Source organism: Cibotium barometz, chromosome 27 (assembly GCF_041138505.1).
Source record: "Cibotium barometz isolate CiBa-2024 chromosome 27, ASM4113850v1, whole genome shotgun sequence".
In the NCBI taxonomy this organism is placed as follows: Eukaryota; Viridiplantae; Streptophyta; class Polypodiopsida; order Cyatheales; family Cibotiaceae; genus Cibotium; species Cibotium barometz.
The window spans coordinates 20,503,458-20,530,811 of record NC_141072.1 but is presented as its reverse complement, the minus strand read 5'-3'; the positions used below and the strand labels follow the sequence as shown (position 1 = coordinate 20,530,811).

General features: G+C 46.8%; 1 protein-coding gene and 1 long non-coding RNA gene across 5 annotated transcripts in view; both read right to left on the bottom strand.

The window, feature by feature from the left end:
• The window catches only part of LOC147623158 (uncharacterized), a 78,715-nt gene extending 59,623 nt beyond the window's left edge, over nucleotides 1–19,092 (bottom strand). The window contains exon 1 of the long non-coding RNA XR_015269311.1: nucleotides 19,011–19,092. This is a non-coding gene — a long non-coding RNA (uncharacterized LOC147623158). The remainder of the gene's footprint in view (nucleotides 1–19,010) is intronic.
• The window catches only part of LOC147623157 (inositol hexakisphosphate and diphosphoinositol-pentakisphosphate kinase VIP2-like), a 252,107-nt gene that overhangs the window by 99,676 nt on the left and 125,077 nt on the right, over nucleotides 1–27,354 (bottom strand). For all 4 annotated transcript variants that reach the window (XM_086821224.1, XM_086821226.1, XM_086821227.1 and 1 more), the window contains one exon: nucleotides 5,737–5,829. In XM_086821224.1, coding sequence (XP_086677350.1) covers nucleotides 5,737–5,829 — 93 coding nt within the window. The remainder of the gene's footprint in view (nucleotides 1–5,736; nucleotides 5,830–27,354) is intronic.

Genomic DNA, 27,354 nt, shown 5'->3' with positions numbered 1-27,354 from the left:
TGGTACCCTCTTTCTCCACTATGCCGGTCACTCTCACATTAAGTCTTCTTGCCTGTCTCATCTTCTCTTCTTGGATGGTTGCATTTACAATCTCCACCCCATTAAGTCCCTTGCTCTTGCTTGTGTCCACCTTCCAATCCTTTTCGGCCTCCTTTTGATGCCCTTCTTGACCACGTCCTTCCATTCCATGGAGAAAGTGTGCATGGCCGCTTCAATCTTGGCTTCCATATCCCCGGCTAACTCCTCTAGACGGGGCAATTCTCCTTCCTCCGGCATAACCTTCTTGAGATCGTCCATGGTGATGGTCATATCATTCTTGAGGGTCTCCACTTGGGCTTGAACTTGTTGGATCATGGCATCCTTTCCCTCCATCTTCTTTTCCATTCAGGTGAGCTTGCAGATCATCTCTTCATTCTATTGATGTTCGGCTTTGTATTCCTTGGCATGGCTTTCTTCTTGTATCACCAATATGTCATGTATGCATGGGAGGCCTTCCTTTGCATGACCTCCTAGTCCATTGGTCTCCTTCCCGAGTACTAGGAGTAGCTCCATTCCTTTTATTGCGTTGCTGAGACCCACCAAAAGTGATCTGACAGTCATGGTGTTTGTCGATTTCGCTGATCTGATGTGATTACTATATTTCCCCCTTTCTATGTAAACAGGTCAGCACATTGGACTCCTGTACATGGACCACATTTTACGATCAGGGTGGACACAGGCAGAGGGCAGACGCAGACACGGAAGCGGACAAAGCGAAAGACGTGGACATGCGGAATCGCAAGCGGAAGCGGGAGCGGAAGCGGGAGCGGAAGCGGGAGCGGGAGCAAACAGGAGCGACCAAGAGGAATCGGACAGGTGAAAGTGGAAACGGACAGGCGGAAGGGGACAAGCGGACGCGGGAGCGGACAGGCGGATGCGGAATCGGACAAGCGAACGCGGAATCGGACACGTGGATGCAGAATCACATCGGCGGATGCAGAATCGGACACAAAGAGAAAGAAACAAACAAACAAAGTTGTATTACCATCTTCAAAAGGCCAAAATGACCTATGAGACCAAAAGGTTACATCATATCCATGAGGTACATCATCCTGGGTACAAAATAGTAATAAAGAAAGATAACAAAAATCTAGAACTATAAAATCTGATCTAGGTAGATGCGCACAGAGCTCGCATATCGCCCTAATACATCCCTCATGGGCCATTGTGACATGGTGCTCAAGGTGGTAAAACTGAGCCGGCACGAGAAGGTCCCGCAATGATGGGCGATGATGGCCTGGATCCTCCTGTGGTGGCGTAGCCGTGGGCGAGGGCCATGGGGTCTGGGGCGTCGAGCTCTGCATAACTGAGTGGCTCTGTCGAGTGTCACACCTCTCGGTCGAGCTCTTGCACTAGCCTGTGGTCCAAGTATGGTGGGTGGATCGGCCCTCAAAGCGCTAGTTTGGAAGAAGTCAATGAGAGAGCTCTGTGATGGTCCTCAAGCAAGTACAACTGACATGGATCTCACTAACGATTCCCTGTGTCTACAGAGCTCTAGAAGAAAAAGTCCCGGACATCTTTGATCGAGAAAGTCCATGATCCTGGAAAGTGGTCCGAACCCAGCTCGGAAGAGGCAATGGAACCTCCCCCGAAAATCATAGTATACAAGGCATCGGCATATGTAATGATCCTCTCTCTCGAGCTCTGTGTGACAGAGCTGGCATATTCTGTCCTCTGGTGCAGCCGCCTTGGGCCCATATCCGACACTCTCCACTCTCAGTTGGTGGGAAGAGGTGCAGATCTGGCCGATCGCACATCTCACCCCAAAAGATAGGTGTGTATCCATGTAGCGTGGGCGGATGATGAAGCCGCCATCCTTTGTTAGGCATAGGAGGTGAACTCTATAGAAGGCCATCTTCGTCGCGAGTGGACGACTATGTCCTCTGACTATCCAATCTGACAATGTCCTTCCTGATAACCCTCTTCCGCTGTGTGCGGCTGAGAGCAAATGACGGGGTCTCTATGTTGTACTGGAACGGGGGGAGTGCCTCCATCTGCATACTGTGCATGCCAAACCAAGTGCCTACCTGTGCATACCAGCACTCTGTATCTCCCTCAAGTGTCTCGAGGACTCCAAGGCTAGCCGGGGGTATCTATCAAGTGGAAGCTCCCATAGCCTGTGCCAGTAGGTCACTGTCTGGAATACAGCCTCTGTCACTATCAGTGCAGCCCCCATCTCTACCCGCACAATCTCATGTGGCACTAATGGCTTACTCCTAATCATGCGTGAGATCATCGCCACTAGGGGCCTCTCCATCGGCTTCCACCCATCATATACCTCCTCTGTATCTGTCTCGGCCGGCTCTCTCCTATGTGAGAAAATGAAATGAAATGAAATGATATATTAACGTCTTCAGAAGGCCAAAATGACCTATGAGACCAAAAAGGTTACAACAATTGGTGGATCTGATACAATGTCTGTGTAAGAAAAGCTAAAAACAACTAACTGAAACTGAAATAACTATGAGGAAAAGTACGGTACTAGGAGCTCCTAATGGATAACATCTGGGAGGAAAACTCCAACAACAAAGGTAAGCATCATACACATCACTATCCAAAGAAGTCTCTCATCGGTCGATGGCGGATATCCTCAATGTCCTCCATGGTGAGTACTCTGACTGGACGTCTCCCATGCCGTGCTAGTATGGTCCTGATCCTCTGTTGTAGTCTCCGCCGGTGTCGAGATGGGCCTCTCATCTTGGGGCGCCTGGACCGCCCCAGAGAGAGAGAGAGAGAGAGAGAGAGAGAGAGAGAGAGAGCCAGTGCATTCACCTGATATGAAAAAATTGGGCACAAAATTGTCAAATTAAAGCTTCAATTGCTGTCAGCATACTATACTTGCAGATACCCAAGTCAGCAAAAATTAGGGGTTTTCAAAAATAAGGTGAAAATCATCTAATTAATGCTTTTACACTTGAAATATTTTCAAGGTTTTCAGAAATTGGGGCAAAATTGGCCAATCTGAAGCTCTACGGCTTTTCCTATGTATGATGAAAATCATCAAATTGAAGCTCCTTAACCACAAAATTTTGGGGCTTTTTTAAAAATTTTAGCCCCATGCATCGAATTGGAGCCAATGCATCAACGAAAATTTGGGGTTTTCCCTCTCAGCTCCCAATTTGTGTAATCACAGGTTCTCTGCCTTGGCTCCTAAGCCTAAAATGATAACCCAAGTGTCAATCACTTGGCAACCCCGTCAGAAAAGGGCAAATCTTCATCTGCACATCGACTCGAAGTTTCAAAACTTCCCAAAATTCTTCTAATTCATAATATGTGTGGGTTAAGGGTTGTGACAAAGACCAAGAGAAAAGGTGTCATGATTCCCCATCACGTCATCATTTTCATGGTGAAGATGCAAATACATGCAGCGAGTCACACTACAGTAAGAAGCCCCGAGAGTTCAAGTCGGGAAATAAGGGTGTGAAGTTTGAGAACTTGAATGCTAAGATGGACACCACAAAACTACTTGTTTTCATAGGCAGTTTGAAATTGCTTTTTGTAATGAAGATTTTTCGGAAAAGTCTATGCTCAAACATGTGGGGATGCACTTAAAGGACACAATCAGTTATTGGTGGCTTGAAAAAATCATGGATGGTATTGCTGACTGCACATGGGCTGAATTTAAAACACAAGTCTATGCTCAAACATGTGGGGATACACTTAAAGTACGCCGTGCAGTGATTGGCGGCTTGACAAAATCATGGATGGTAGTGCTGCCCACACATGGGCTGAATTTGGAACACGTCTATGCCCAGTTCCTACCATCTAACTTTGCAAAGGATGTATGCAAGGAGTGGGATTTGATGTCTTAGGATGAGGAGAGCCAGTTTTCTCATACATAGCAAAGAGAAAGTTTGAGTCCCAGTTGCTTTCCATCATCTAGCAAAGTGTAGAACTGTACCCCAATCAAACAATTCAACAATTAATGCATTCGGAAATGGTAGCCAAAAACTTACACATGAAATGGCCTTCAAACAAGCCATTAAGAAAAAGGGTAATAATAACTTGAAAAAGGGTGGACAGCCACCCAACAAGGTGCCCAAGGATGCCTGAGATACAGAGGATGATTGGGCTACTACACCGGGGGGCAAACACCGCTAGAGTCAGAGCTTAGCTCCATGGTGGAGATGCACGAATATAGGGCCACAAGATAGTATACTTTGGGAGCCACCTCCTCTGGACCAATTTTCACTATGGGCTCGGCATCCTGGACCAAATTGATGAGAGGTTATGCGGCTCTCACCCTCCTCGAGAGACACTGCTTCTAGACAAACTTCCAGGAACCTTGTAACAAGGGATAGCACTTTGGCACCTTGGTAACCCCAACCATGATGTATGGGGTCCCTTTTTGGCAAGGATGATAGGAGGATTGAGAGGCTTCGGATTTGGAGCAAACCATCGGTCCCACACCCTATCGTCCTGGCAGAGTTCAAGGCAACCCCTCTAGTGGTAGATGCACTTTTCTAGACAGTGACATACACGCATCATCTCCAGACCTTGGACAACTACAGGTTACTAAGACTTGCTTGGGAGTCCTCTCTCGACAGCTAGCAAAGCACGGGCATGATGGACTACGGTTTGCTAGAGTCACCTGCCAGTTCCAGCTTCATACGGATCCCTTGCCACCTTTCCAATACAGCCTAGATGCCCCCCCGCCCCTCCCTCCCTCCCTATCACCCATCAAAATACCAACCAGATCATTCAATCCGATCTCCTCAGCCTACACACCCACACCGCACCCAACTGCAACCCATTGTTTCCATTTTTCACACAATTATACCCTGCAACCCCAATCTCTTGTTACCCATTCAGCCGCAGCCTATTGCTCTTGCTTTGCAAACCTCCCATTTCTATGATTAGAAACCACCTGATTGCACCGGAGAACAGGGACCCACCTTGATGGATCTATAGTTCGACTGTATGCTTGCCAGAAATCCCATTCAGGGTCTTCAAAGTCATACATGTGCTAGATGGTGATTGAGGATTCCTATGAACTCGAGCAGAGCTTTGAAACCTTTTCCAAGGAGTGTCCCTGTTTCATTAGGTATCACAGACACTTTTTCACCATATTTGCAACCTAGGACTTCTTAAAGTCAAGCTTGAAGATGACCATGTCTTTCCCTTGGGAATTCAAGATGATGCCCAAAATTATCTTATCACAAATGAATCCTGTTTGAATTCTATGAGTGATAGCAAATAAAAGACCTTACTCAGGCATTTGTATACATAGAAAATAACAAATTCACAATAAAAGAATGTGTCAAGTAGCATCATAACTTAAAGAATTGAGTTCAACATATGCATTCAATAGAATGTTGCTCGAAACTGCATGAGCACAGGAGGGATGGCCAGGCTTCACAAGTAACAACTATACATTCAATAGAATGTTGCTGGAAACTGCATGAGCACAGGAGGGATGGCCATGCTTCACAAGTCACAACTATACATTCAATAGAACGCTGCTGGAAACTGCATGAGCACAGGAGGGATGGAAGTCACAACTTAAAAAAAATGCTCTCGGCAATTCACATGCAAGGTACATGTGAGTCCAGAAGACTCCACTTACATAATATCTCATAAAAGTCTATAGAAGTAACCAATGAAAATCGAAGAAGAGCAGTATCAGAAATTCAGAATCATACAATCACCAGATTGTCAAGCATTACAGGCGGTCAAAAAAGCTAGAGAAGTAATGACCTCTTTCCCATCAGCACTCCTCATCACAACACCATCAACTACTGGAGATTTCCGTGCCTCTGCGTGAGCATACTCTTGTCCAACTGTGTAGACCTGCAAAAAATAGTACTACTAGCAATAATTAACAAGAAAAAGCAGAACTTTGCTCAAAATTATCTTAACACAATTTCCACTCAAAGCAGGTGTTATAGTATGATTTTCAACCTGAAGGCCACACGCAAAGATTAAAATAGTTCCATATGACACGACTCGTAACCTGAGTAGCAACTTAGAATCTGACTTGAGGAACGTTGGACGACAAGCCACATTGACAGTTAATAGTTGTGACAACCTCACCTCAAGAATCTACTTGTCTTCACTAATTGTCCGTCAACCAAGCCACGCAACCACGTAACCGTTAACCTCCCTGCTCTTGCCGTTGTAGTAAGGCAAACCATAGCATGATTATGACCAATAAACATGTTTCAGTTTCACTGAAACCGTTTTATAAAACACAACTCAAGCTATCATTGATGAAAATTTGGGAATAGTTACTTTCAGCAGAAACAACGGGTTATTTCCATGTTTTATTCCCATTTCAAGAGAACCCCTTTTGTTTCAATATTGTAACCATTTCAGGTAGCACTGCATACGAGGCATCCAATCAAGTTATATTGACTGGCTTCAGGCTTGCAATCAAAACTCTTACTAGATTTTTTGCTAAAGCTGATGCTCATAGAATTTGCCCGTATCGACAATATACGCACCTTGGATTAGCTTCCAAGCCACCGTGGTAAGAGAAGAATACTTACAGGTAGGATAGTACCATCATAAAAGGTAAGCCTAGGTACAGAGAAAGAACTGGATACATGGAGCCTTACAAGTTAAAACATGCAAAGTTCCTCAAGGCAGAGATGTATAGAAATATACTTCATCCGAATAACTAATAGGGATAATTATTGGGGATGTGTCATTGTGAATAATGTAGCTTAATTAACATAGGGTGATTGTTGCGGAGGGCAATGGTTGTCAATTGTGGTGTTGAGGGTTAAGGATCTTCATTGGGCTTAGTGGCAAAAGAGCTTGGAAGGAGTTCTTTGATAGATTATCAAACGTTTTCTTTTGAGCACTTTTTAGGTAAGACTTAGGAGGAAATGGGGGTTGGATCTTGCTCATTGTCTCTTCTTCAACATTGTAAGGCTATGCTGGAATTTGCTCCTTGTGATTGTTCTTGTTGAAAATTTTCCACATCCCTTCCTCATTTTATGATTGTACAAAGCAGATAAAAGGAAAATGTAAAATCCTATACACTTCTTCAAAGAGAAGCACGCCAATCATTTTTTTTTGGGGTTTTTGTGAAAGCATTGTTTTCTTTACTATATTAAAAAGGAAGCCCTCAAGGCAAGCCAAAATTCCTAGGATGATACAAGCTAAAAATAGTGAAGAAACAAGGCCATCATCGATCTGATGTGGATGGATGTTGTCAAACAAAGACTGACGCAAGGATTCAAGAAAGTAGTCATAATGTGCAATCCTTACGAAATGAAAAACCAATTGATTTCTTGCATGCCATATTGTCCACAAAGCCCAATATCTAGTCCATATTAGAAAGGGTCATACATGATCTAATCTAGAAGTCCACCTGCCAAAAAGCCAGAAAAAAAAAAATCTAGAGAAGGAATACCCTGCGAATCTGAGTTTAAGAGAATGTGAAATTTGCCGAAGGAACTTTTGGTCTCTACATCAATGTTTCCTTTATGCAACGACAAGAAGGGCGTTTCCCAGCAACTATGTGTCTTTTTTCAAGAAATTATCAAATCAGGAGAACTCCCAACAAGTACCGCCATAAAAATAATCTAGATTTGAGTGGCAATTTACTATGCTGGATTTTCTTCAAGTTTTGTTTCCACCAACGAGGTGTCTTAGTGAGGAGCCAAATCTTATTAACTCGATCGACAAACCAAGACGCAAGAATAATCAACCTATAGATCAAAGCAACCAAGGCTTGAGAGAAAGAGAAACTAAGATAAGATTCAAGATCTGCCCTATGGAAAATCCAATCCTGTCCTTTCACCATCCGAAACAACCATAAGAGGAGTAAAAGGTTGCAATTGTTCCTGTAACATGCACCATAAAGGTCTTAGTACATACCCAGCTACCAACAGCTTTGAGCTCCAAGAAAGGATAGAATATTTTCTTCAGCATCAATAACATCTTGACAAACCCAAATGCCTTTTGTAGAAAGAAAGCAAGCTTGCCGTGGGAAACGGAGAGCCAAAGGAGCAAGGAATGCACGGCTCCAAAATACACTTTCTTGTCTCAAGGTATTGCCAAGTCTCAAGATGTCTACCCAACCACTAAATATATTGCAGAACAAGCTTCCAATCTGCAAGGAGGCGAGACACATAAGGACATCTAGAAATCTTACTTTCCACATAGCCAACTAAAAGTTCCCAGTGAGTTTAGCTGCCATTTGCCAAATGCATCTATGTTCACATTAAAGCAAAAAGCTGCAATCATAAGAATCCAAGGCTGTTCCTGTGCGAATATTCTCGCGTTGTTCTTGTGCGAGAAAAGTTGGAAGCAGAGTAGCTTTGCGTGCCAGAACATGATTATGGATATTCAAAATTTTAAGCCCTCAATGCATTTTCGGCGAGCCTATTAACTCATACGTAAGGAGATGCAAGGATGAGAATTTTGCCAAAAGATCTCAATGCTTTTTGTCATAAAACAAGAGATTTGGTTTTAAGACCCTGCCTAAAGAGGGAGAAAAAAATTGAATGTAAGCCATCAAAATCAATTGAATTATTCTCAATCTGACATGAAGTGGCCCAGCAGAGACTTTAGAAAATTCCAACTTAATATGCAGCACCCAATCTGTAGCATCACGAAGTGAAAGATTCCATCCCATAGAATATCCCAAATGTTTGACATGTTTACGCGATAGGATTTGCCCAAGCCATAGAATGCAATGCTCTAGTGAACTTCGCTAAGTGGCAACAATTTTGATATTTAAAATTGATAAAAAGATCTGACGCCATTCCAAGCATATGCAAGGTGTTCATGAGACATTGCAGATTTGATTGTGTATTCTCAAGAAAGATGAAAGAGTCATCAGCATATGGCTGAGCAACCAAATGCCAACCATCAAGAAGATGAAGCCCATGTAATCTGCCAACCTCAGTGAGCTTATGCATATATGTGAAGAAGAGATGAGTAGCAATAGCATAGGGCAACGCACTGAGAGGGCAGCCTTGTAGAACTCCTCCTCCAGAAACTGAAACATATTCTTCAGCTGATATATGTGTTGTCTTTCTTCCCCCAAGTACCATTTGCAATATTCAATGATAACCATTTGCATACGGGCAACAAAATGATACCATGCACTGTCTATGTTCTCAAGAGAAGTGGTTGTCCATAAATCTCTCAATACAAGATCAACCATGACATTTCTCCTAGATACTTTCTCAGAAACAAGCATATGAGAATGACCTCGAGTATTGTCCTGAGGAGAAGGCAAGCTACTGAAAATCCCCACAAATAAGAGCATTGGACAACCAAGGATACCAACTCATAAAATGTCACAAAAGAGTTCAGCGGGCTGAAACTAAAGGGACATATACATAGCCAAACTCATAGAGCTCCCCATTGAGCATGCACTGCAAAATAATCAGTCTGCCATCTGGATCATTATAAACCACTGCGGGCTGTAAAATGTGTTTGATCAGCACACAAACAACAGAAAAAGAACACAAGCCAGAGTAGTATATACAATAACCATCAAAGAAACCTATCTTGCCAGCAAATTCATGCTAGTTATGCTCCTAAAAAAACATGGTATCAGGATGCATCTTATGTACATATTACCAAACAAGTCTACATTTATTAGGGAGGAACACAAACCCTATACATTGTATGTTACACATTTTATGGGTGCATTCATCATCATCAACATGAGAAAGTAGATAGTTAACTAACCATCATGTCTATATCACCCTACAATGCATGAATGCCACCTTTCACAACATGAGACCAGAGCATGCCAGCATCTATCTCTAGATAGGTACCAGGACATGAAGCACAAGTCTACAAATGATAGAAGTGTAGCTGACGTGGCCGTATAACCTTTCTCACATTAGGGGTTTGCCAGCCATCCGCATCAAGAGTGGCCCTTCACACATCTATAGCAACAATGTTCTTAGAAGCTATGTTTTTTTGCACTGTTACTTAATCTTGTTGGGGCGCTAGTTGGAGCTACACAACCCATTTTCCTCTAGTCCGTATACCAATCATAAGTCCTGCTTGAGCCATCTTCGATGGAGGGGCATTATCATTGACCAAAGCTATGAGTGGCAAGGAATCAGCAGGCGGGTGTAATTTGAGGGTAGGACAGTCGTCTGTGAAGTGTTCAAATTTGTGATAGCGAAAACAAGCTCCTGCAAATGCACCCCTTTTAAGCTCAAAACATTTTTCCCTCATAAACACATCATCTGCTTCCATACTAATCAATTCAGGGGTTGGTTTATCCGTGTCCCACAAAACACACAATTTATTACGATTACCCGTGACATTGGAGGACGTGAACTTGCAAGTATTTCAGTTTCATTTGCGCATGAACACTGCTATGCTCCCAACAAATAGCAAACTTGATGTACTTTTTTATGTCAAAATACTCTACTTACTGCTGTAAAGCACAATGCTAAATTTAAATCACTCCAAACGTGAAGGCAAGCCCAGCCATGATGAGGCTAGCACAATAGAGCAAAGTGTCTCTTTGCTACCTAGCACATAGAGGTGATGGGTTGCATAAGACCTCCTTACCTCCTTTGTAAGGACAGTACAAATAAATAAGTGCATGGTTATGTTTTCAGTATATCTATTCTATAAACCTCTTCTATGAGAGGATATTCTTTATTGATACTATTACGTAGCCCATAGCGGTTACAGGGAAGGTTGACCATACTACAAGACCGCCCACCTGAGCGTGGGCGGTGAGTGAGCCACGGTTCAAGGGAGAAGGCACCCAGACGTAGTCCCACAGGCGTCCGAGTATGCGTGGGCAGGCAGGCCACAATATATACCCAGCGGTGGGGAGTCTTACCCCATTCTTCCGATGGCTCGGTGCTAGTCCAGAGCTTCTCCTCCTCCGTCATTTGCATGTTACCGCTACAGGTGCATGACATTGGTATCAGAGCCTTGGTTCCAGTCTTCGTCGCGTAAACGGCGGCCAGGCCCACAAAGGTTAATCAACCTTATCAAGACAATTTTTTGGGTGGTGGAAAAGGATCACTTGTCGATTCTGCAGCACAGTGTTTGTGGAGGAGATTGTTGCCCATAGCTCTGTGTGTGAAGAGCTTGAAGCTCTCGCTCTCGCCATCGTGAAGCTCTCGTGCATATTGCATTGCTCTCTCTCTCTCTCACGGCTACTGGACGTCTTGAGATAATGCTGCTGCTTGGAGCAACCATAGTTGTCTGCAGGACGCGTACCGCAGCAACCGCACATAAAGTACAGGATGAACCAAAACAATCGAAACGAAACAACAGCGAAACGGTTTTTTTCTCGATTGGCGTTTTGCTGCTGGCATATGAAATGAAACGTACGTTTTGTACCGTATAGTACGGTATGGTATGACAGCGAAATGAACCACGTAAAAAAAATTGCGCCGTTTTTTACCTTTTTTAATACCCGTTTTTGCTCGTTTTTCGCCCATTTTTTTCCCTCGTTTGTTGAAGCCATTTGGGGCATGGCTTAGGCTCCCTTCACCTTGGTGCTTCTATAAGATCTCTCAAGCTCTCTCTCTATCTCTCGCGCTCTCGAGTCTCTCTCAAGGCTCAAGCCTCAAGTCTCAAGCTCTACAGATCTGGGGGCCTAGCCTAGATCGTCACAGTCGATCAGGACGCACATACGATGGATGGAGATCGATGCAGAGACCACTTGTGTCCATGATCTCCAGGATGATTCGGGCTAAGGCCTCGGTACCCCATGAGATTATCCAAGCCGAGATGGGAGCACCACCGATCGTAGTAGAGGCTCTTCCCAGATCAGTGTCCTTCATTCATAGCACCTGGGAGCTTCCCCGGCACCGGTATGCATGACTTGCTTTAGAGTCCTCTCATCAGCTAGCCATGGAGGGAGACACTTCATGTTGGTATGTTCAGATAGCATCGTGGTTTGAGCTCCACGGGTTCAGCTTAGACAGACTTCCACCCTTCCAGTACTCTCTAGAGGCACCCTCTCTCACCTTGACACATTCTGAGATTAGTAGCGTCATCAGACAGGACCTCATTCAGTTGGACACTAGGAGGACATGGATAGAGCCCTCACAGGAATTAGGGACGAAGATGGCTTTCTATAGAGACCATCTTCTCTGCACCGCTAAGAATAGCTTTATACTTAGACCAAGCTACATGGATACCCATCTGTCTCATGGATTGAGGTGCGCCATTGGGCAGATCCGCACCTCTTCACATCAGTTAGAGATAGAGACAGGTAGATTTAGAGGCATACCTCCAGGGGAAAGGATATGTCAGATTTGTTGAATAGAGCCACAGACGGAGGAGCACTACATCTGTCGCGGCTGCACAGCATATTATGAGATTCGAGGGCGCTACCATTGCCTTTTCAGAGAGGAATTTGGACCACTGGCTAGAGTCATGGACTATTGTGATCAACGATGCCTGGGTTTCTATCTCCTAGAGATCCGCAGACTCAGAGAGTCCATTATGAGGAGCAGACGCCCGACTGGCAGGGAGCCCACACAGAGACAGATTACTGACTTCTTTAGAGGGACTACCGGGGAGGGGACACAACCGACAGCCCAACAGTGGGCACCCCGTGGGACTCTAGTTGAGAGAGCTATCTAGTTGGGCAAACCAGACGCCCGAGGGTTCGCGGATCCTTACATCAGAGACGGTGCCTACACCGGAGGATTCATAGCATCATTGCGAGGCATCGGGCTCGTCCGACCAAGCATCTCACTATGGCAGATATCCAGGCCATCCGGCAGAGACCCATGCTAGAGCTCCTAGGATGATTACCACTCCAACCATATACTGTTGTACTCACTCTCACTTTTGTACTCCCCCATATTCATGTATTCATGTATCTATGTACTCATGTACCCCATTTTGACTACTAGCATTAGCTTCCCACTCTCCCTAGTTGCTGCTTCCGGATGCTCCCTACTGATGTATTGTAGGAGACAGAGGACACCTGGCTTTCGAACACCACGCCTATACCAGAGAGAGATGACAGAGATCAGAGCTCAGTTTCACAGAGAGGATGCGGAGCGACTGCCTCGCTACATAGCAGACCCAGCCATGTTCTTCAGGGAGCTGTGGACACCCCCTTCATTGATGTATACCATTCTATACCCCCAGTATTGTGCAGGATGGAGCTAGCTAGATTGCATATCATGATTGTATACTCCATGCATATAGCTTTGCATTCTCCTAGTAGTAGAGCTCCATCACCTCCAAAACTCATTGTACTTATTACACACCCAGATTTAGCTTTTTTAGTTCAGTACTTTTTCATTTTGTTGGGATGACAAGGATACCCCACCCAGGTACACTAATTTGTCTCATAGGCCGAGTTCGGTCTTTTGGAAGACGTTAATAAAATCTTTCTTTCTTTCTTTCTCTCTCTCTCTCTCTCTCTCAAGGCTCTGGCCTCAAGAGTCAAGCTCTCTCTCTCTCTCTCTCTCAAGGCTCAAGCCTCAAGAGTCCAGCTTTCTCTCTCTCTCTCTCTCTCTCTCTCTCTCTCTCTCTCTCTCTTTCGTGAAATGGTGTTTTATATTATATGTAAAATGTACATCAGCCACATGGCTCACATAGAACCTATGGCCCCAAACAAAACCCCCACAAAAGATCCTCTAAAGGATCATGACCATGCAAACCTGTACACTAATAAGAAAGCCTCCTAGCCAAATAAGCATCCCAGATAGAAGCATCAAAGATGAGCCAGCCGAGCCGCCGTAGACCATAAGGAAATAACATCTGCATCCAATAGCTGAGCTGAGAGAAGAGAAGAAAACTGCCAAAGCAGCAAACCGCGGATACGTAGAATGTGCCCATGTATTCCAGACAAGGAATCAAAAATGAACCCATTCCGTGTAGTCCAAATATGCCAAAGTCCTGTCCATTTAAGGAAATGGAAAATCACAAGGTGGCTGTCTGAAGTAATGACTTGAGGACAAATCCCAAATATCCACTGATGAGCCGAAACAGTAAACCTCTCTACTGCCTCCCAAACGCGAGAGACAAAAGACCAAATCTGACGGGCCACTGGACAACTCATGAACAGATGCATAACTGTTTCAGTGCATGTCGTGCAGAAGAAGCAAGAGGCGAGTGTAATTTTACGACGGCTCAGCTGAACCCGTGTAGGTAACCCTCCCACCAACATCCTCCAAATGAAAACCTTACCTTGGTAAGGGAGTTTAGACTGCCAACCACACATAAGAGTTTTCTGCCACCATGATTTAGACTTGTGCAATCCCCACACCTTATTGGCCTTGGCTGAAACCCAATCTTTCTCTGATACAAGCTTATGATAGACCTGGTTAGCTGAGAGTGATATCAAGTCACCAGATTTACATAGTGTCCAATCAAGCCAAGGCTGATCTGCAGATGGCCGAGGCAATGGAGTAAAAGGCTCAACTGCATGCATGATGTCAGCCCATAGTGGCTGAAATGTCCAAGGAACCCTAAAGTGCTGCCGAATACGATGAAATGAATATGGCCTGTCACGACCAGGTATCACAGCATCTCGGATTCTAACCAAGCCTAGCCTGACCATGCGGTTGAGTCGTATGCGTGAAGCATCTCTGTCTGGCCAAACAATGACACGCGACTCCACAAATGTTTCAAACTGCAAAGAGTTCAAAAGTAGTCTTTCATGACCAGGATCCCACCGAGCCAACAGTAGAACTTCATGCCAAGAAAGGAGAATATGCGATAAAATGTGTGATGAGCGAATACGGACAGGATGAGCCGCATTCACAATGTCCCACCATGAAGCCTGCACACGTGTCCGCCCATGTGACAATCCCTCCAACTCAATCAAGTCACGAGCCATGAAAACCCAAGGCTGCTCTTGCAAACACATATCCTGAAAAAGCGCCCACCTACGCGCCACCATATGCAAGCGGACATCCAGTAAAGCAGCCCCACCCATTCTTTTGGGCGTCGTAATGTGATTCCAAGCTAACCATGTTTGACCCATAATATTTCCTTGCCTCTTCCACAGCATAAACCGAATGGGAGCAACCAAACGGATGAGAGATTTGTGCGTCCAAGGTAGCAAAGGTAAAAAATAGGAAATCATGCTAAGCATAATAACCTGAGCTACCTTAACCCTCACATGCATAGGCCACCCTTGAGCTTTCCAATACACAAATTTATCTGAGATCCGAGCAGAAATCCAAGCAAGAAGCGCTCGGGGGTCCACATCCACACCCACCGGATATCCAAGATGACGAACAATGTCTCCTGTATGCACCACACGGCCTTGCCACCCTAATGCCTCAAGATCAAATTCCGTGCATACAATGAGGGCTGATTTTGATGAATTTATTTTCAGCCCAGAAGCCAATGCAAAATTATTCCAAGCTTCCATTGCTCGATCTATATTGGCTTTTTGGGCCCTGAGAAACATAAAAGTATCATCCGCAAGGGCTTGAGCAACCAATTGCATGCAAACCAACCACTTCACCATGCGATGCCATAGCATCTAGGCGAGATAACATAGGATGAGTGGCAATGGCAAAGAAAAGAGGGCTAAGAGGACAGCCCTGCCGGAGAGAACGGGTGAGAGAAATACCATCCGAAAGTCCTCCATTGAGCATAATCCGCGTGATAGAGCCAGAGCCAAGTAAATGCACCAAATTAGCCATTTTGGGACCAAAGCCCATGGCTGTCATTAACTGAGAAAGGAAAGACCAGCTGACATGATCAAAAGCTTTTTCAAGATCCAGCTGCACCATCACAATCTCTTGCTTCTTTGCCTTGGCATAATCCACTCCAATTTGAACATTAAGAATATTATGCAAAATATTCCTGCCATGCACAAATCCATATTGATATGGATGAACAAGAGTAGGAAGCACCTTCTGCAAGCGATTGGCAAAAATCTTTGTAAAGATTTTATACATAATACCCATAAGTGAGATCGGGCGCCATTGAGCCAAAGAAGTAGGCGAAGGGACTTTGGGCAACAAACGAAGTATGCCCAACTTCCAATCGGCAGGCATATATCCCTCATCCCAAACCCTTTGACAAATAAGCGTCAAAGGCTCTGCAAGCTGATCAGCATATTTTCGGAAAAACTCATTTGTCAAACCATCCCAACCAGGGCTCTTTCCCATGGGAAGTTTGGAGAGAACAGCTTCCACTTCCCCTTGAGTAACAGGAGCATCAAGCTGAACCGCCACATCAGGGTCAACTTGATATCGTACTTCAGCAAACAATGACTCCCTTGCAGCCAGGACAGCCGGTGAGACATCCTCTCGAGGGGCAAGCAAATCTTCATAAAACCTGATGCAATGCTGAATAACCTCAGAAGGTTGAGTAACAAGGTTGCCTTTGGCATCCATCAGCCTAACAATATTCTCACGCATATGTTTTTGATGCAACTTATCATAGAAGCGATGAGATTGACAGTTAGCATCCCGCAAAGCATCAAGACGTGCAAGTAGTTTAAAGCGAACATATTGTGCTTCCTGCACCCTAGATAGCTCCTTTTTCAGCCATTCTATGGTATCCGCAACTTCAGCATCCATAGAGTCAGTAAACATGAACGCCTGCAAGCCCTTTAAAAGCGACTCAAGGAGGGCCACATGCTGTTTTTGTATAGAGGCATTAGCAAGACCATAATGCCGTGCTAATTTCCGAGTGTTGGTAAGGAACACTGGCCAAGCATGATAATCAGCCATGGACACTCTTGTGGAGAAATGTCGTATCAACTGACGCATATAAACATCAAAAACTTCATGCTCCAAAAAAGTGTGATTTAAGCGCAAAGGCAAGCGTCCCAACAAGCCTTTATATGCATCCACAGGATGATAGACCATTTCAAACACAAGCGGCCAATGATCTGACAAAACCTGTTGCTGATCAACGATCATAGTAAGAACCTCTGGCAAAAAGAGATCTTGATGTAAAATATACATCCTATCCAATCTAGCATAAGTGCCCCGAAACTGTTGTGAGGCATAAGTGTAACCCCTTTCATCTGAATGCAACCAAGACCACATGTCTTGTTTTAGCGACCTTGCTGCAAAAGCTTCCCACGCCTTTCTCTCCGGGCCATCCATTACAGAATGAGGCGACGTGGCTTGCTCCCTGGAGACACACATATTAAAGTCCCCCATCACAAAGCCAGGATGAGAGATTGAAAGAGCACACAAGTCATTCGACAGCAAACGGCGTGCACGAGCATTATTTGGAGCATACACCCCTAACAACCATAAAGGCGTATCATCCCAAACAATCTGTATCACTAGAAATCTTCCATGAACATCTTGAATCACAAGAGAAGGCTGAAACTGCGAACGAACAGCAAACATAACACCTGATTGCGAAGCAGGATGTCCGCTGTAGAAAACATGAAATCCCTTATATACATAGGCTTTGCCAGCCAACTTATGCTGCTTATGTTCAACTGCACACAAAACATCCCAACCATGACAAAAAATTGTACGCCAAAGCCTGAACTGCTTTTGGCGCGAAGAAATACCCTTTACATTCCATTGTACAATTTTCATAAGCCTTCCCAGAAAAGGAATCAACAAGGCCGTGTACTAGGCCCAGGACAATCTGCCAAATCACGAACCTTTTGAAGCATTGCATTTTTAGACATGGTATTTGTGATCTCAGACTGCCCTTGGAGTTCCCGAGCACGTGTCAAAGGGTAATGACCATCCCATGGCGAGATGACCTCACCCTTCGAACCAAACACAAGAGGCAATTGTTGTTGTGCTTCTTTTGTTAGGCGACTTTTAATAGGATAGCGTTCTACTCTATCCACCCCAAGAGGCCCTGTACCCTGAGAAAGTTGGCCTCCCGGCCTCTCAATCCTGGTCTGTTGCTGGGCACCTGAACCCAAAGGGCGACGAGCATATGTATGTAAGGGCCCCTGATGAGTACGCAAAGGCCCCCGCCAAACAGCATCTGAGAAATCCCCCCGCGGGTCAACAAATCGTGTCTTTTTACCACGTACTTCCACCCATGGCTGCTCAACCTCATTCTGAACATCCATGTGTTGGGCATCATGTGAAGGAGCATCATGCTCATCTTCCACGGGCAACTGCCCATCAAGGATATCCTTTGTAGCAGCAACTTGTTCTTTCTTAGGACATTCGGAGACAAAGTGGCCCATCTCACCACATTTGAAACAGTGGCCAGCAAATGTATCCCACCTCAATTCATACATTAAAGGTTGCAGCCCAGCCATATTGACACGCAAATGTGTCGGCCTAGGTCTCCCAGTATTCCACAACATGCATAGACGATTTCGGTTTCTAGATGTCATTCGAGGCACCACCAAGACATCACCGATACCTCGCATGAGACTTGGTAAAACACGCCAAAACATTGGTGGGAATTGTTTCACTTCAACCCAAACTGGGCAAGCCTGGCGCAACATATCTTGGTACTCTGCCATAGGCTTCCACGGAACCACATGAACCAACTGCCCATCCAAAAAAAGTGGCACCTGCTCCAAGACTGCCCTACGGGCTTCCGAAGTGCGAAAAAGTATTTCATAAAAGCCTCTCGGACCATCATAAATCTCCTCAAGTGCATCAGGCGACACCAAGCGACCCAGCCATGCTCTAAGACGAGGCAGCAACGGAATACGCCCAGTAAAGAAAAAGATAGCAGCACGATCATGAAAATCTGCTAGCTGTTGTAGCAACAAAGGAGTCTCCATGCATACATCAGCCACACCACTATTATCCACTACAGCCATTTGCACGCTATTTGCCTTCACATATTCTTGCAGAAGCTCACCAGTGATCTGCAGCAAACGTGCAAACTCCGGAGAAGGTGCCTGAGAACTTTCCTCTGCATTCTCTCCAACATTCACCGGAGTATAGCTTGCATCAACATCAAGCCTTTGACGTTTTTGTTGCTCTGAGGCATCTGAAGCATAACCCACATCCTTCTCGATCATCTCCTCAATAAGATCCATGTTAAGGCTACTGGCAGCCATGTCGCCAACAGCAGCAGCCCGGTCATCCAAATCCATGTACAAAAGCAAAGAAAACTCATTCTCTCAAACCCAAATTCAGCACCTGCTGCAGTGCTGGCTGGAAACTCTTCTGTACCTGCAGTACCTGCTGAAACCCTACTGTACTTGCAGTACTGGCTGGAAACTCTTCTGTACCACCTGCTGAAACCCTACTGTACCTGCAAGTCACCTGCTAGAAACCCTACTGTACCTACAGTACCGGCAGCTGGAAACTCTTCTGTACCTGCAGTACTTGCGGAAACTATTGCACCTCGAAGAACCCCTACTGTACTGCAGCACCTGCTGGAAACCCTACTGAACCTGCAGTACTTGCTAGAAACCCTAGTGTACCTGCTGTATTTACAGTAATACCTCTTGTTGCAAGCAGCTCCACTGATAACGAAAGGCGGTGTGTTGTCTTCTCTGCAAGGATGTCGATCACACAAAGGGCAAGCGTATCTCTGCTGAACGGCCTGTTGATGGCGACTATCTGCTGGGGGTGACGACTGCCTGCTGAAGGCGACTATCCGCACACTCACTCTCTCTCTCTCTCTCTCTCTCTCTCTCTCTCTCTCTCTCTCTCTCTCTCTCTCTCTCTCTACCGTTTTTTGCCGTTGGCTGTACCCTGTGGCGTGGACTATGGCTTGCCGTGGACTGTGCAGTGTGGCCAGCCGCCTATAAGGCTTAAGCTCCTTCTCTCTCTCTCTCTCTCTCTCTCTCTCTCTCTCTCTCTCTCTCTCTCTCTCGCCGCTCGCCCTGCTCGCCGCCTCCCCTGCTCGCCGCCGCCTCCTGCCCTGCTCGCCCTGCTCGCTTCCGCCGCCCTTCCCTGTCCGCCGCCTAAACCCTGCTCGCTTCCGCCTCCCCTGCTCGCCGCTGCCACCCTGCCCTGTCCGCCGCCGCCACCCTGCTCGCTTCCCCCGCCTGCTGCCCTATTCGTTGTACGCCGCACAGGTCTGCTGGCAATGGCCAGTCTGTCTATCCGTTAGGCTGTGTCCCCGATTCGCCACCCACCCTTGCTCAGGCCCCCAAGGCAGCAGCATAACTCTCTCTCTCTCACTTCTTCCATGGCTTCCCCCTTGCGCAACCCGACGAAGGCGACCTTTATGGTCACAAACAAGAGGATAACAAATCTGGAAAAGGAAATGAAGAAATGGAAGGCAGAGATGGAGGGATGGTGGAAGGAGAAAGCAAACTTTCTCCAAATGGTATTCAATGAGGGTAAGCGGTGGAAAGAGGAGAAGGAGGACCTCATAGCGGAAGTCAAAGACCTTCACGGGGAAGTCAACACGCTCAAAGGCGTAATTTCAGCTCTTCAGAGGGAGCTTGCAGAGGCCAAGGCAAATGGTGGACTTGAAGAAGGTGAAATTCAGCCATCCATGATAGAAGAGCTCAAGGTTATCAAGGAACAAGTACGGGCAATTAAGGAAGAAGAGAAGCAAAACGAGGCAAAGACTTCCTCATGGGCGGAAGTCATCACCAAGACGCAAAAGAAGATGGATGAAGCGGAGAAGTGGATAGAGGTCGCCAAGAAGGGTAAAGGTAAGGAGATAACAACCCCTACACCTACAATCATCAACATGACTTTGGAAGAGGAACAACGAAGACGTACACGTGCTTTGCATGTGAGGATTACCGGCCTTAAAGACGGGGATAAAGTTGAAGAGGAGGTGAAAGAGCTTATGGTGTTGATGGGGATTGACAGTCCGACACACGCAAAAGCCTGGAGAGTGGGCAAAAAAAGCGGAGGCAACGGGGAAACATCAAAGGAAAGAGCTCTCATACTTCGCTTCCCTTCTATTGAGGCGAAGAAGGAGTTCTTGAAGAGACGACCCACTTTAAAGAATACAGGCATTTTTCTTGGTGATGATCTTACTCTTTCACAGCTTGCACATATGAAGGAAGTCATGCCAGAGATTAGAGCAGCAAGAGAAAAGGGTAAGATAGCATTTTATAGAGAAGGGAGGGTGGTCATCGTGGAGCGACGCTCTACATGACGGTGCGAGACCTATGGGACCAAATTAAAGCTGGCAACCTGGAACTGCAATGGATCCCTCAGACTTGATGTAGGTGCCTTTGAGGACAGCTTTAGAGATAGAGATATAGTCTTCTACTCGGAGACTCACCAGGCCCCTAGTCAGATGATGCCACAGGTGACAGGATACAGATGGGAGACAGCTTGTAGAGTAGGGACGAGATCGGTACACAGTAGTAGAGGATCAGGAGGGGTGGCAGTTCTTTTCAGGGAGGAGCTGCAACCGCTTCTACACATAGTTCGGAGAGATGATCAGGCCAGATATATGTGGGTGAGACTGAGGGCCGACACAGGCAGATTCCTGTATATTGCCATATGCTATTTTGCTCCTAGTACATCGACATATGCAGCACCTAGAGGGCAGTCTCCTTTCTCTGTGCTAGATGATGACATATGGGAGTTCTCTAGGGATGGAGACATCATCCTGTTAGGGGACTTTAATGCCCGGACAGGCAACCGCCAGACAGCCTTTTATGATACCTCGGAGGAGATGCTGAGAGAGTTGGACACTCTGGATATGGGATTAGACAGACGCTCACAGGATGTGGAGTGCACAGAGTATGGGAGATATTTGGTAGATATGGGGACTGCGCATGGGTTGGCCATACTGAATGGCTTGCAGAGGTTTCCGTCAGCAGCTAGATTTACTTGCTTTCCACATAGACATGGTGCTAGCACAGTGGATTATGTTATGGCTATGCCCAGCTTTGTTTCATGCATTGAGGACTTCACAGTTGGATCTCGGCCCATTGGGGTAGTAGTGGATCATGCATTGTTGACATTGACTATCTCTTTTCACTTTACCACAGCTCAGAGGACACGAGGGGCAGATCACACTTGATATACTTTTACCTCAGAGACTGATGCTGTCTACACAGATGGGATTTATAGACGTCTGTACACAGAGGAGCCAGGGAGACCTTTGGAGGAGTTGACCCATATACTGACAGAGACTTTACATGATGCAGCCAGAGAGGCATATCCACATACTCAGCCTGGACAGAGACAGCATTCTAGATGTATGCCCCGAAACAGCTGGTATGATGAGGAGTGCAGAGAGACCAGAGCCCGACTGCAGCGGGAGGTTGCTTTGGGAGTCACTACTCACCGACAGTCACGTATTGCCTTCCGACGCCTTGTGCGAAGGAAGAAGCGGGCCTTCCTTGCTCAGCTAGAGCAGGAATTATACTAGCTATTCTTGAGCCAGGATTCGAGGGAGGCTTGGCGTCTGTTTCATGAGTCCTCCCCTGCTTTGGCCATCACTTCTACAGAGGTCTGGGTTAGTTATGCAGCATCTCTATATACAGTTCCTGGACAGACACCTTTTCCTGACCCGCCAGCACCATGCCCACAGACATGTACTTTCTTTACCGCAGAGATGGTAAGGAAGGCCATTGATAGGATGAAGACTGGGAGAGCATATGATCACGATGGATTGGTTGCTGAGCACTTTATTCATGCGAGAGACATGCTGGCAGAGCTTCTAGCAGTGATGTTCAATCGTGCTATGTGCGAAGGCTTACCCGAGACTTGGAGTAGGTCCACCATCGTGCCTATCTTCAAGTCAGGGGACCCTATGCAGCCAGGGAATTATCGCACTATTATGATTGGTCACACACTAGCACGATTGTATGCATCCATTCTTGAGCAGCAGTTGAGTAGATGGGCAGAGAGAGTTGGCATTCGAGCAGAGGGACAGGCAGGGTTCAGGAGAGGTTTCTCTACTCTTGACCACATCTTGACTCTGCAGGCCATTATTGAGGAGGGCAGGTCGCATGGGCGACGGATTTATTGTAGCTTTGTGGACTTCCGCAAAGCATTTGATACAGTGCCCAGAGCCAGATTGATGAGGCGATTACAGGAGATGGGGGTACCCACAGAGCTCATATGGGGAATTATGGCTTTATACAGATCAGTTCCAGGACAGGTACGCACCCCAGAGGGGGTCTCTACTTTGGTTCACTCCACTATAGGAGTGAAGCAAGGTTGCCCGTTATCTCCTTCACTGTTTGGTATGTATGTGGATGAGGCTTCTGACTACATTGAGAGATTGGGGGACAGAGGAGCCCAGCTAGCAGGTACATGGATCCCACTATTGTTATATGCTGATGATATTGTGTTGATCTCTGACTCTCCTGAGGGTATGCAGCGTCATCTGGATGCTTTACATGAGTTTGCACATGATAGTGGATTGTCTGTCAACCTTGGCAAAACCAAGGTTATGGTGTTTAACACCACGCCACAGTGGGTTAGGCGATCAGCTTCCACATTTACATATGGGTAGGAGATTGTGGAGTATACAGATGCATATACATATCTTGGGGTAGTATTCAGTGGGCCAATGTTTTCGATGAGGAGAGCAGCAGAGACTAGATTGACTAGAGCACATGCAACCCTGGGTGGTTTGGAGAGGATGTGTTCGCAGGTTCAGTTTCAGGAACCTCGAACGAAACTCTGGCTTTTTGACACTCTAGTGACATCAGCTATGCTTTATGGAGTGCAGATATGGGGACCTTCAGTGGGCCATCACAGCGCAGGCGGGTGGAGAGGTATGGAGAGGCCTTTGGTATCTATGATTGCTAGGCTTATTAGAGCCAAGGCTGTGGTACCTCATGAGATTATTCGAGCAGAGCTGGCGGCTGCCCCTCTGGTGATTGAGGCTCTTACGAGATCAGTCTCCTACATACATGGCTTGTGGGATCTCCCCCGAGACAGATATGCACGCCTCGCCCTGGAGTCCTCCCGACAGTTAGCTTTACAGGGAGACACGGCTTGTTGGTATGGACAGATGACATCTTGGTTCCAGGCACATGGTTTTAGCATGGACAGATTGCCTCCCTTCCAGTATTCTCTGGAGGCACCCTCTCTCACTCTTACACGGACAGAGATTACCAGACTCATCCGTCAGGATTTAGTTCAGCTGGACATTAGGAGGACATGGATACAGCCGACTGAGGAGCTGGGCACGAAGATGGCTTTCTACAGAGAGCATTTTCTTCAGCTCACAACAGATGGTTTTGTGATCAGACCCAGTTACATGGATGTACACTTGTCTCATGCAGTACGATGTGCTATTGGTCAGATTCGCACATCCTCACACCAGCTTGAGATTGAGATTGGCCGATATAGAGGTATACCAGCTGAGGCCAGGATATGCCGAGTATGCCATGGGGAGCCAGAGACAGAGCTGCATTATATATGCCATTGTACTGCATACTATGAGATACGTGGTCGTTTCCACTGTTTATTCAGAGAGGGTTTTGGACCACTTTCCAGAGTCATGGGGTACCAGGACCAGAGGTGTTTGGGATTGTTCTTGCTTGAGCTGCGGAGACATAGAGATAGCCTGCTTAGGCGCACAGAGAGCCAGACTCAGAGGCACATTACAGACTTCTTTAGTCCGGCCATCACTGCGCCAGATGGACCACAGCAGCAGCAAGACATGGATACCGCCCACACCAGGGGTACACTGATTGATCGTGCGATTGAGCTTGGGTGGTCCAGACGCCCACGACTACGGAGGAGGGCATCCCAGCATAGACGGAGGTTGCAGCGGTAGATTCGGATTATTCTTGCGAGGCATGCGAGACACCCAGTCAGGGTGCTGACCACAGAGGATATTGAGGAGATCCGCCAGTGTCCGATGCGGCACATATTATGAGATGGAGGTACCTCCATAGTGTACCTTCCAGTTCCAGTTTCATTTTCTAGGTGCCAGTAGTATCATCTTTATTTTTCATTTTTCTAGGTTTTCTCATCCAGACATTGTATCAGATCCACCATGATGTAACTTTTGGTCTCATAGGTCATTATGGCCTTTTGAAGACGTTAATATAACATTTCATTTCATTTCATTTCTCTCTCTCTCTCTCTCTCTCTCACACACACACACACACACACACACACACAGAGGGTTGTACAGAGAAGAGGAGCGATAAACAGTAGCTAAGCAGAGGGTATAACAGCGAGCAAAAAGTGAGTCAAAACAGGGAAGACGTGAAGGTTCGTGCAGCACTCTCTCCTGCGCAGACCATTACAGTCGCTCGGGCTCTCTCACGACTCGGGCTGCAGCTCTCTCTCTCTCTCTCTCTCCCTTGGCCCTTGCCTCTCTCTCTCTCTCTCTCTCTCTCTCTCTCTCTCTCTCTCTCTCTCTCTCTCTCTCTCTCTATGATGGTAGAGGCCATATTTTAGACTATATGCCTGCTAGACAGATTCAGAGAGATGCCACATGACAGATTGTCATACAGAGCTTTTGAAGCATCTAGACAGCTGGCTGAGGCAGGAGACAGAGGATCATGGTATGCACAGGTCACACATTGGTTCTCACAGCATGGCCTAGACATGGATCATCTACCACCATTCCAGTATGACAGGGATGCACCACATATCTGTCTCTCTCATAGTGAGAGGAACAGAGTATTGAGACAGGATCTATGGCAGCTCTATACACGAGAGACATGGATATCGCCTACACAGCCTCTTCCACCGAAGATGCTATACTACAAAGATCACTTCATGAGTATCACTGATGATGGATTTATAGAGAGGCCTAGATACATGGAGGGCTTTTTACCACATGGCTCTCGAGTGGCTATCGGTCAGCTCAGAGTTTCATCACACCGATTGGAGATTGAGATTGGCAGAGCAGCACGGATCCCCCGAGAGGAGAGGGTATGCAGATTGTGCAGAGAGGAGGTGGAGAGTGAGGAGCATTATGTATGCAGATGCAGAGCATATACAGCCATCAGAGAGAGAGAGATCCCATTTTATTCAGAGAGCAACATTCCCTACGCCAGATCTTTGAGGCAGCAAACCAGCGCATACTAGAGAGATACATTCTAGACATACAGCGCCACAGAGAGACATTATTACAGGCTCAGACAGCTCCAGAGGAGGGGCGACAGACACAGATTACTACATTTTTTCAGAGATCCATCCCCCTCCCAGCCCCTACACGGCTGGGAATTACTCTCCAGAGAGCAGAGACACTTAGAGCCCGCAGGGGACAGAGGACACCTGGCTTTCGGACACCACGCCTATACCAGAGAGAGATGACAGAGATCAGAGCTCAGTTTCACAGAGAGGGTGCGGAGCGACTGGCTCGCTTCAGAGCACACCCAGGCATGTTCTTCAGGGAGCTGTGGACACCCCCTTCACTGATGTACACCATTTTATAACCCCAGTATAGTACAGGATGGAGCTAGCTAGGTTGCATATCATGATTGTATACACCATGCATATAGCTTTGCATTCTCCTAGTAGTAGAGCTCCATCCCCGTGCACACCCAGATTCAGCTTTTTTTGTTCAGTACTTTTTCATTTTGTTGGGATGACAGAGGATACCCCATACATGTACTCCGATTTGTCTCATAGGCCGAGTTCGGTCTTTTGGAAGACGTTAATAAAATCTTTCTTTCTTTCTTTCTTTCTTTCTCTCTTTTTATCCAGACATTGTATCAGATCCACCATGATGTAACTTTTTGGTCCCATAGGTCATTATGGCCTTTTGAAGACGTTAATATAACATTTCATTTCATTCTCTCTCTCTCTCTCTCTCTCTCTCTCTCTCTCTCTCTCTCTCTCTCTCTCCCCCCCCGTTGCGCCCCCCTCCCCGCTGCCTTCGCTCTCTCTCCCGCTGCCCGGCTGCGCCCCCCCCTTCGCGCCCCCCTCCCGGTGCGCCCACCCCTCCCGCTGCCTGCCTGCGCTCCGCCTCTCTCTCCCCCGCTACGCCCCCCCCTCCCGCTGCCCCCTTCGCTCTCCCCTCTCGCTGCGCCCACCCCTCCCGCTGCCTTCGCTCTCTCTCCCGCTGCCCGCCTGCCCCCCCCTCCCGCTGCCCGCCTGTGCCCCCCCCCCCCCCCCCCTCTCGCTCTCCCTCCCGCTGACTGCCCTTCGCCCCTCCCTCCTGCTGCCTGCCTGCCTACGCCCCCCCCCCCCCCCCCCCCCCCCCCCCCCCCCCCAACACACGTTGCCTGCCCTTCGCTCTCTCTCTGCCCTAATCCCCGTTTCTCTCTCCTGCACATCTCCCCCTCCCCTCCTCCCCGCTTGTGCGCCTTCTTGCCTGCCTGCACCCCGCCTTTTGACCCCTCTCTCTCTCTCTCTCTCTCTCTCTCTCTCTCTCTCTCTCTTTACCTCTCTCCCTTCCTTCATCCTCCCCCTTTCCCTGCCTGTGAACCCCGATCACCATCCCTGGGCCCTAATGGGAACTTGAACCCCCCACCCTATTTCATCCATTTCTTCTCTTTCTCTCCCACATATCTACCTACTCCTTTCAAACATTCCCTCCCTCTACAATGGGAGGGTCTGTAGATGACAAAATCAGCCAGCTTGATCTTATCCTTAGGGATCTTATCAAGGACCAGAAGAAGACATTGGACAG